Source organism: Tupaia chinensis, unplaced genomic scaffold, assembly GCF_000334495.1.
Source record: "Tupaia chinensis unplaced genomic scaffold, TupChi_1.0 Scaffold000170_1, whole genome shotgun sequence".
Lineage (NCBI taxonomy): Eukaryota > Metazoa > Chordata > Mammalia > Scandentia > Tupaiidae > Tupaia > Tupaia belangeri.
Window position 1 is genome coordinate 1070587 of NW_006159645.1, and position 11630 is coordinate 1082216.

The 11630-nt window shown below is 40.1% G+C and overlaps 1 protein-coding gene across 4 annotated transcripts in view; it reads left to right on the plus strand.

Annotated features, from left to right (window-relative positions):
* Positions 1-11630, plus strand: part of PLEKHA8 (pleckstrin homology domain containing A8) — a 70780-nt gene that overhangs the window by 13225 nt on the left and 45925 nt on the right. For all 4 annotated transcript variants that reach the window (XM_006146221.3, XM_014586927.2, XM_027770934.1 and 1 more), the window contains 2 exons: positions 7949-8065; positions 9035-9190. In XM_006146221.3, coding sequence (XP_006146283.1) covers positions 8044-8065; positions 9035-9190 — 178 coding nt within the window. In that variant the 5' untranslated portion in view covers positions 7949-8043. Of the gene's footprint in view, positions 1-7948; positions 8066-9034; positions 9191-11630 lie in introns of those variants that run through there.

An 11630-nucleotide genomic window follows, 5' to 3' on the forward strand; every position in this document is an offset into this window, starting at 1 on the left:
AAGAGGGAAAGAAATTAGGGGGGAAATAGAGAGGCAGGACATCTGTGGGACACCATAATGGTTTATTGCCTGTTGATGATATATTGTATTCTCAACTGAATCGGTCTGAGGTGTATTTCAGGTTAGGTAAATTCTCTTTGCAAGTCAAATTATGTATAGTGATTGAATGTATAAAATAATAATAATTAAAAAAATTACTTTATCTCTCTATCCTGTTAAGCAGTAAAATTGTAACTTTTAAATTCTCCTATAACAGCTTCATTGGCAAAAGTTATCAAGGAACGATGATAGAATTTTAGGCAGAGTGCTGAACTCTGGCATAAGGCTAGCATTTCACTTAGTGATCATTCTAGTAGCTGTTTGTTTAAGAATGTCATTTATTGGTACAAGATGGAGTAAGCCCATAGTAGCTTCCGTCTTCCACTGATCATAACCAAAAAATGAACAAAATACAACAGTATAATTCAAATGAACATGGAACACCCATGATCATAGACCGTGTTCTAGGCCATAGTAGAAATCTTGCCAGATTTGTCAAAAGAATGTTCCTTGTCTTTAACAGAAAAAAACTACAAATTAATAACAGATAGATGTGGGAAATCTCCAAATATTAAGAAACTAAACAGTATACTTCAGAGTAACCCCTAAGTCCAAGATGAAGTCTCCAAGAAAATTGGGAAAAAATTTTGAACTTAAAATGAAACCACAGTAGTGGGGGCCAGCAGTGAAGGGGGAAGGGGAGGGTTTGACTGCAAAGGAACAATTCTGGGGTGTGGGTAACAGAATTTTTCTGTGTCTCAATTATTGTGGTGGTTGTTAGAGTTTAATAAAACTCAGAACTGTTTGCCAAACACTTTTACTTTCTGTAAATTGAAAAATAAATGTAAAATATTTTAAGTGTCTCTCTAATGGAGTACTTTTTTTGAAGTGATGTGTTTGGATGACTTGTCACAAGGCTGCTGGAAAATATAAAAGAAAAATTACAGTATTTTTTAGTTAGAAATGGGTATGACTCACAAGGAATTACGTTTTTGGTTTAGAACTTTAAAGGATATGAACATCTCTGTTTAGAAATTTTGATTTAAAAATGATGTCTGCTAAAGAACATCTAAAGAAATAAGAAATTTTAGTGTAAATTAACATGAGCTATACCAGTTTAAATACTGTCATACTTTTTTTTTTTTAAAGAGAATTTTGCTATAGGGCACTTTCACTCACCAGAAAGAGCAAGACAGAGAGACAGAAAGTAAGAAATCAACCCCCCCCCCCAGGGGGGGGCATGGCCACGCCTCAACCCCTTCTCCATTTTCCTCTCAGGATCTTGGGCACGCACACACACGCCCAACGTGAGTTTAAGCCATGGGTTTGGGACTCAAACCGCAGTCCAGCAACATAGCCAGTATGCCAACTGCTGGTCCCCAAATACACAGTTTTTTAAGAAAATTATGCTCATTGGGAAAATAAAACAATGTTGAACTGAAAAGCATCTTGAGTAGAAAGGCATTTGCACTCTGTGGGAAAAGAGTAAGCTGGTAATCATTTTAGAATAGTGATCTTCAGATCTTTAATTTATCTAAACGATGTTTTGCAGTTTATAGAGTATGTTTTCTCTTCTTTTGTTAAATTCATTCTTTTTTTTTTTTTTTTTGCTTTGTTGCTTCTTTGGCTTTATCTGGAGTATCTTCATAGAAAATCATTTAGTTTAGCTCTCAGCGGCCTGCTCCTGAGTGCTGAAGAAGCTTGCCTTCTTCTGGGCTACCTGATTTTTCTTCTGGGTAAGGGACGTTTTGAGGTGATTCCACCTTTTCTTTTTAAATTCTTTCTTGGGTTTCTTTCTATAGACCGGATTCTCTCCTATAGCTACGTGAGCTTTCTTATGCATCTCCTCCCTCATGTCTGGAGTTACATTATTCTTTATGTGTTGAGAGAATTGTTTATTATAAGTGTCTTCATCTTCTTCCATTAGATAATGCATATAGTCTGTAGTGTTCTGGCCCATGATTTGCTTCCGATGGACTTCTGCATTAAATTCCTTGCTTTCAGAGTCATAACCAGGGAATCATTTGGTACTGTGAGGGGTAGATAAGCCTCCACCCACCGCTCCCTTCAGGGCCTCCAAAACTTTATGTTAATGGTAGTTCTGGCATGGCCTGCATCCAAATAGCAGGTGGAGGCACAGTTGACCATCAATGCTTTCTACAATGTACTCGCCTCCAGTCACTCGCACTTTACCTTCAAAGATCTGTCCATGCCAAACCTACTGAGGAGCCGGCCGGCCAGCAGCAGGCCAGTACAATACAGCATCATTGTCAGGCCAGCCCTCCAACCGTATTTCAGTAGTTGATGTGCATGAGCTGTGCAGAGTATCATACCCCTTCTGTATGGGCATAAGCAATCTGACAAATGATATTTCTTTGAGTTACCAAACTCTCACCTTATTTGGGTGTGCTGTACTTATTTTATCCTAGAACACCAAGCGTTTCCGAGTAATCAATTTTTTCTCTTGTTATCTTCTAATTTTCACTTGATATCTCTTAAAGTAGGCCTTATTCTTTTTTTTTTTTTTTTTTGGAGAGGTTTTTGCTATAGGGTGCATGTGCTCGCCAGAAAGAGACAGAGAGACAGAAAGCGAGAAATCACCCCCCAGTGGGGGATGGCCACATCACAATCCCTTCTCCTCCATTCTCCTTGGGATCTTGGGCACGCATGCACACACTTATTTATTTATTTATTTATTTAATTTGACCAGAGAGAACAAGTAAGTGGGAGAGAGGGAGGGAAAGTGAGAAAGCAAGCCTCCAGGTCCGGGACTCAAACTGCAGTTGGCCACGTGGGAATCCAGCATCCTTAACTACTATGCCACCTGCCAGCTCTTTAAATTTTATTTTCAAATTGTTGCAACTGTAAAGAAATTCATTTAATTTTTGTATATTGATTTTATATTCTTTCATCTTGCTGAATTCATGTATTCTAATATTTTTAGTGGATTCCCTATGTTCTTCTTTCTTTCTTTCTTTCTTTCTTTTTTAAATATGCGAGAGTGTCCCTGTGAATAGAGCTAGATTTGCATTTTCCTTTCCAGTCTGGTTGTCTTTTATTTTATTTTCTTGTCTAACTGCCCAGGCTAGATCCTCCAGTGCAATACTGAACACCTGGGGTGAAATCAGGCATCTTTATCTTGTTCTTGATATTAGGGTGGGAAGCATCCTTTCTTCCATGCTATGTATATTAGCTGTAGGGTTTTCGTAGATGCCCTCATCAGGATAGGTCCCCTTATATTCCTAGTTTCATTATTTTTACTATGCGGAGGTATTAGATTTTTGTCAAGTGCTTTTGGTGTATTTAATGAGATAGTCATATAATAGTTTAGGACTCACTTGTTTATAAAAAAACATCCTAAATTAATACAGGCTTCAAGAAAATAGGGGCATTTATTGGCTGACTTAACTGAAAAAGGCCTAGGGGTATCACGTTCAGGCGTGACCTGTCTGATCAAGGATTTCCAGCACTGGTTGCAGATTCACTTTCTTCTCCCTCTCCCCCTCAAATCTCCCATTCTTCTTTCCCTTTATAAAGTACAAATCATATTTAGGTCCCTTGTGATGGAAAAATGTCTGGCAATACTTCCAGGCAAACATTCTTAATATCAAAGAAAAAATAATCTCTATTTCTTTTCACTTTTTTCCAGTCCTAGCAAAATTTCCAGAATTATCTTTAGTTGGGGCCACTTGCCCATTCTGGAACTATCACTTACGAGAAAGGATGTAAAACTCCAGTTTGACCTTAATCATATGCCCACTCTGAAGCTGGTCAGCTCCACCCTAACTGCATAGATGGAGTGTGGAGGGGGTTTTCAGCAGTGTAAGTATGGCAACTGGGTTGCCAAAAGTAAATACCAAGTGGGACCAACAGTTGACATAATGGCTATGTCTCTGGACTCCCATGTAGTAGACCACAATTCGAGTCCCGGACCTGGTGGCTTAAACTTATACTGGGCTCCTGTGTGTGCATGTCCAAGATCCCAAGAGGAGAATGGAGGAGAAGGGATTGTGGCGTGGCCATCCCACCTGGGGGGTGATTTCTGGCTTTCTGTCTCTCTATCTCTTTGGCTATCTGGTGAGCGCATGTGCCCTATAGCAAAAACCTCTCAAAAAAAAAAAAAGTAAATACCAAGTATAATTACTTTTTTATTTTAGTTTTTACTATAGGGCACATGTACTTGTGGGGCAGGAGGGAAGAATCACCTCTTTGGGGGAATGGCCATACTGTAATACCTTCTCCTCCATTCTCCTTTCAGGAATTTGGGGATGATGTGCACATGCAACTCAAACCTCACAGTCAGCATGTTGGATCCAGTGGCCTTAACCAGCATGCCACCTGGCTGGACCCCCAAGTATACTTTTTGTAGTGAAATAATCCAGGATAATACGAAGTGTGTGAAATTGGTATTTAAATATTCTTTTTTCTCTACCTCATTACTGTCAGGGGAAGCTGATAGGAGCTAAAATTCCTTTCTTGTTTATTGAAGTTTCTTACATAATTCCTATAGGCAAGGAATTTGGTTAACCAAATTCCATTCCTACTAGAGAATGGCAGAAAAGGGACTGGGGTTGGATAGGAAGATTGTGTTAATCTAGTATCAGTCTAAGGGAATAGGAACAAGTATAGATCCACAGTTTTCACCTGCCTTTAGTTTCCCTGAGTATTTTATCATTTTGAAGGTAGTTGCAGATTAGTATAAGAGAATAGGACCAAAAGGCTGAGTAGGAGGGAACTCCTTCTGCTATTGTCTTGAGCTGGACATTGTTCTTTTCTGGCCTTCATTGGCTCTTCTTGGGTCTGCTGGCTTTAGAAATGGAATTTGCACCAATCCAGCCTGTGGTGCAGCAGTTATTCAAGTACCCTGTAAGATCGGAATCCATATGGCTAACCACAGGTTTGGAATCCCAAGTTGGCACCCCAGATCAACCCCCAAACACCCTGGGTTAGCTTAAAAACATCTGGGGATGTATACATGGGAGTCCAAGAGCCTAAGATGCCGAGGGGTTGGGAAAAGAAATTGTGGGGTGGAGAGACCCTGTACCTCTCTCACCCATTCCTCCCTCCCATGTGTGCATGCACTCTCTATCATTAAGAAAAAAAAAAAAGGAAAAAAAAAAGAATTGGTGTTTATACCATCAGCTCTTCTGCATCTCTAACTTGTGGACTGTAGATTTTTGAACTTTTCAGCCTTCATGATCACATGAGCTAATTCTGTATCATCTGTGTGTGTGTGAGAGAGAGAGAGAAAGAGAGAGAGAACATACTGTTGATTCTTTTCTCTGGAGAACATTGACTAATACAGATGAGTTTTCTATCTGAAAAAAACACAGTAATTGATGTCTTTAATGCCTTCTACACAAAAGTCATGATGGATTTGGGGAGTATTCACACCAACCAGAGTCATGGGGGTTGATCTGTAGGTGAAAAGACAATAGTGTTCTAGACCAAAATAGATTTCTGGGAATGGGGAGGTAAGGTTTGGGAATTTCTTTGTCAGAAAGGGCAGTATAAAAAGACCTAGATTTCAGAGTCTGATTTTTAGGTCTGTAAGCTAATCTACCTGGGATTGGTCTTCTTATCTATAAAACGAGCTGATTAGACTTGGTTTCAAAGATGTCTTCCATTTTTTAGGTTTCAAAACTGATTCTTCCATTTTACTGAGAGAAGGTGGCCTAACATGTGAACAATCAGACTTTCTCGCAGGGCTGACACCTCACTGATAATGTCTTGATTCCAAGAGTGCTCCTTCTCTGCTCAGGAAGCTGCTGTCTGGTGATCGATATGGTTTCCCAGATTGTAATGTTTGTGCCAAGAACAGTGGCCTTCAGCTTTGATCGTCTGTAGAATTTGAAACCAAGATCAAGAAACATCACCTCTGAAATTAAAATGTAAAGGTTCATTCTAAGAGGTTTGTTAGCCAAGATTTAACTTGTGGTGTGGACAAAAGGACATAGGACTTCTAACATCCAATAAAGAGTTTTGGTCCCTGGGAAGGAAGTCTTTACTATAAAATGTAACAAGAGAAGCAAAAACTGTAGTTTTAGAAAAACTTCCTTTAAAAAATTGTTTTGTTCTCATTATTATTATTACATTTTAAGTTTGTTTTAGGGCACATATACTCACCAGCGAGAGAGACAAAGAAAGGAAGCCATCAGGTCCAGGACTCCAGCCATGTGGGAGTCCAGCATCTTTTTTTAAATTTTATTTAACTTTATTTATTATTATTATCATTATTATTTTCCAGTTTGATCAGAGAGAGAGAGGAAGTGAGAAAGCAAGCTACCAGGTCCGAGACTCGAACCGGGGTTGGCCATGTGGGAGTCCAGCGTCCCCATCCACCATGCCACCTGCCGGCCCCAGGAGTCCAGCATCTTAACCACCACGTCACTTGCTGTCCCTAGGATTAATTAGCTTTGGTGAAAAGGCTATCTGGCAGGATATTTCAGTTCCATTGTTATCAGAGAGTAGATGTTGAGAAGTAGTATTCATCCAGTTTCGTTTTAAAAAGTGAAAGACGTGGTACCTACCTGATCTACATGGTCTGGTTCTCAGAAAAGCAGACCCTGATGAGGTGCAACATCTTGCCAAACCATCTAGTTCCTTTGCTGAGATTTAGTGCTGACCATTCAGCCTTCTGATTAAAAATAGACTTTCCTATACCATAATGTTAGGTTGGACGTAGTCCAGGAAGTGCAGTAACTTATTATGTATGTTTCCTGTTAAAATGTAATAAATTGATACCATCTTTACATCATTTGGTTTCATACCCACTTGGTTTGTGTGACTAAGTCCCCAGGCGCCCATCAGCTCCTGGTGCTCTTCTCAAAGTGCCCACTGGCCTTCTCTGGCTACTTCAGGCTCTGCAGGGTCCCATGAGAGAAATGTATCCCTACAGGGCTATGGCATTTCTGAGAACGGGAAAACACTATACCTGACTGAGACTTGACAAGACTTATGCAGAAATAGTGAAGGATGGCGATTTATGGAGGAGACGCAGCTCAAGCAAAAGCCTAGAGGCAGAAATACAGCAATTAAGTTTGGTTTGACTAGAATATAGAACGTTTGTCCCCCGAAATCTTCCAGTATAGAAGTGATATAGTTAAGCCTTGAATGTTTTAAGGTTAGTCTATTTCAGTGGATCAATACTAAGTAGTAAATCTGACAAAGTTACCTTTTCCTAGGGGCTGTGTGACACTAGGTAGGCTCAATTGGTACTCTGTATGGTGGTCATTGGAGGGCATTGCAATCTTTGTTGCCTCGTTTCTAAAGTTTCAAATGAGGGCCAGCAGAGGAGTGGTAATTAAGGTGCTGGACTCCCACGTGACTGACTGCAGTTTGAGTCCCAGACCTGGTGACTCGTCTTTTTTTTTTTCTGTCTCTCTCTGGTGAATGCATGTGCCCTATACTAAATTAAACTAATAATGATAAATGATGTCAAGTAAACAATTCTTTAAAAAAATAAGTTTCAGATAATTTTATTCATCAGAAGAGAGAAGGGTGTGTGTGCGATAATAAGAATGTTCAGGAAACAATAATCACATGCCTTAGAAAAATTAAAAATCACAAATAGTAGTGTTGTATTAGGAAGAAAAAAGAATTTAAAGATCACCTGTAAATTCTATTACATGGAGACTCATCACTGTGCTTGCTGCTGATTCTTGCAGACTCGTCAGTACCTCATATGACTAAAAATATATGCTTCTGTGGGTGTTTGTTTTGAACTTAACAAAAATTGGTTCAAACATACAGGTCTTTTCTAACATATTTCTTTTATTAGAATTTCCTTTCCAGTGTAAAGCTCCTGGGAGCTGAGACCCTGTGTCCTGGTTAAGTCCTGCTGCCGTGTCCTAGGAGGCGCCTCCCACGCAGGCAGTCCTTGCAACGATGCTTTTGCTTCTGTTTTCAGGTTGGCAGCCTCGGTGGTTTCTTCTCTGTGGGGGAATACTATCCTATTACGACTCTCCTGAAGATGCCTGGAAAGGTTGCAAAGGGAGCATCCAAATGGCAGTCTGTGAAATCCAAGGTAAGAGATCAAGCAGGTTTTATGTTTTGTTTTGTTTTTTTAATCTTATTTTTTTTTTTAGTCACCCGGCAAAAATAAAGAAGCACTGAGCCCTGTAAGCCTTTCTCTGCCACTCTCATAGTGCAGACCAGGACGTGGGGTGAAGACCTTGCAAACACACCCTGAAACTGCAGCCAGCTCTTGTGAGGAGATTGGTTAAGAGGTGGTCAGCAAAAGGAGAGCAACGGACCTGTTGTCTGGGGCCAGTGGCTGTTTGGAAAACATATTTAAATTTTTACTGTAGCATGAGATGTTTCTTTGTCTGAATCAGAGCAGACACACCTGCCCACCTCCACACCCCCAAGAAATGAAACATGGGAAAACTGAATCTTGAGGCGCGTGCGAAGACGTGACTCAGAAGAGGAATAGATTAGGTGGGCATTTGGGGGCGAGGGTGGGTGAAGGAAAATGAGGTTTGCTTGCTTCTTTTCCTGAAAGGCTCTGAGGGAATTTTTACACTTTTGGTCTGACTTGTCAAGGGAACTAAAAGAAGAAAAAATAGATATTCCTCATGCTTCCAAATCAATCCAGGGGTATAAAGAATGTACCCTTGCTTGTTGACATGCAAACCTTTTTGACCTCAGAGCAGCATACTTTACATGCACACAAGCCAAAAGAGAGAGTCCCTCTCTATTCTGATAAAAGATCAGTTTAACCCAGGAGTTAAATTGGGCAATTGTGTCTTGGGCCAAAGTCTTGGTGATCTGTGGAGCCAATTGTAAGGTTTTCGCTCTTGATCAGTACAGCCGTCTAGGAGGAGATGATCAAGCAGAGCTTCGTGCGAACTAGGGGAGGTGGTGAGGGCCAGCATCCTGTCTAGGAAGAAGCCTTCCTTGAAGGGTAGCAGTTGAGCTTGAGAAGTTGAGTGGGGTGAGGGCTACCCAGACTGGGCTCCTCTAAGTCTCTGATCTCCCTCTGCCTTGCCTTCAGTTCATTCAGTAGATAACACACGCATGGACCTGATAATCCCTGGAGAACAGTATTTCTACCTGAAGGCCAGAAGTGTGGCTGAGAGACAGCGGTGGCTGGTGGCCCTGGGGTCGGCCAAGGCTTGCCTGACAGACAGTAGGACCCAGAAGGAAAAAGGCAAGTATCGATTGTCCTCTGGTCTGGGAACCTTAGAAATGACCACATGAGTACCTTGCCTCTGACTACATCACCAGCTTTTTGAAACATGCAAATGCTATGTAGAATTTAAACATAAGTCCGTATTTCGCTCTTCTTTCTTGGGATGCCATAATGGAAAGCGTGCAGGCTTCGGAGCCAAATACAACTGGGTTCAGTTGACAGCATGTTTTATTGGCTGTGTGACTTTCCTATAGGTCACTTAACCTCTGAATTTTTTGAAAGAGTTAAGACTAGCCACAGTGGTATAACCATAACGCAATGCTCTGTGCTGCTGCACCCATGTAGGAAGGTCCCAGGTTCACATTCCAGGACTTCCCTGTACATTGGTTGTGTGCCCACAGTCTGGGTTGGTTGGGCATAGTTCATGGCATGAGCACCGTGTTGGAGGCATGCCTCCCTGTACTTTCTCTCTCTTTCTTTTTCAGAAACAAACTTTAGAAAAAGATAATAATGCTTATCTTAAAAGGATTACCATGAGAATTAGTGATGCTGTGAAGCCATTTAGTACTCAGTCAGCACCAAGTTAACCTTCAGTGAAGAGAAGCTGAGCTAGGAAAGCCTTTTATGGGAATATTTTGTATATTAATACCCTGCTGCCCCTCGCTTTCCCTGGGGCTGAATGAATATTTAATTGTCAGGTTGCTGCTAATAGTCCTTAGTTTGCCACCATTAGGTCTGAGAACCAGGGCACAGCTTTCTCTTCAGGCAGGGTTTAAGTGCCAGGGCATACTGCCTAGGCCTTAGTTGCTGCTGTTCGGGCCCACACCCTGTGTAGACACCTGAAGAGATCACTAGGGGAAGATGGGGTGTCTAGGAAAATGTGTTCTAGGGACCATTTATCGTAGCAGTTGGGACAGATGTACCCGACTCTTCATACAGACCTAGTAAAATAACCTCTTTGTCTATTGTTTACTTTTTTTTTAAATTTATTTATTTACTTTCATTCACTATACATCATTACAGCATACAAAATGAGATTTCCCATCCAGAATACACTGTATATTGGCTCAATCAAGCACATCAACATACGTGTTATTGTCAACAAATAATTTTCCATTTCTTGTTTCCTGTATATTTTGCCTTTTTTTTCCCCCAACATTGATTCCCTATCTCACTCTCTGCCATCCCACCCTCCTCCTACACTGTCTCTGGTATCCATGGTTGCTTTCTATGCCTTTTCTTCCCATTTTATGGATTTACTAATGAACTTAATTAAAATATTTCCACTAGCAAGCGCAGCTGATATATACATGTCCATGAACATGAGTCTGACTTTAGGCATAAACCTCAGTGAGTAGAATGAACATACTATAAAGTAGCACCTAGCTGGGGCTATATAGCTTACTGCAGTCATCAAATATGCAATTTTTTTTTTAATTTCAAGAAAAACGGTTTTCGTGATTTTTTTTTCCTCCTGAAACTTTCTTTTAGTTAATTTACATTCATTCCCTAAGCATCGTCACAGCATACAAGATGTGGTTTCCCATCCAGCATATACTGCATAGAGGCTTAATCATGCATGTTATCATCAATAATTTTCCATTTCTAGTTTTATATATATATATATAATGTGTGTGTGTGTATATATATATTTACTCCTAAGTCTGACCCTCTGTTCTTTCCCACCCTCTTCTCACACTATCTCTGGTGTCTATAGTTGTCTTCCATTCCTTTTCCCCCCGTATTTTATTGATCGCACAGTTTCTTAAATAATCTAACTACTTTCAATAGCAAGTTTAGCTGGTAATTTCAAGAAAAGCGGTTTTGAATTGGTAAAGAAATTTTCTTAAAACTTAAAGCCCAGAAACAGGTTAGTGTTTTGTTCAAATAGTAGGTACATGAACCTATGGACAGCTCAAGACCAGACAAAAACTCTTAAAACCGGACAACAAAGCCTAGAAGAAAAGCAGCAATATTTTAGTCAAAAGTCACAGAATGCTATTTCACCAGTTCAGTCTCATATACTTTATCTTCTGTTGTGGTTCGATCTTCCCGATTGAATTCAACTATAATAAATATATAACTCCAGTTATATTATATTATTATATAACTATAATATTCAACTCCAGACTTGTCCCTACAATTAAGTAGGCCATTTTCTTAGTTTTTGAACTCTTTTCTGTGTGTCTGCATTTAATTTTCCTGATATAGCACTCCCTTGAGAACTTCTTGGAGATCTGTTCTGGAAATTCTTTCAGGTTTTGTTTACCTGAGAATGTTCTTGTCTTTTCTTCCCATATGAAGAATAATCTTGCCAGGTACAGTATTCTTGGTTGAAATTGCTTTTCCTTTAACACTTTGAATATATTTTCCCATTTTTTCCTTGCTTGCATTGTTTCCGATGAGAGGTCTGCTGTTAGTCTGATGGGATATCCTTTGTAGGTAACTTGCCGTTTCT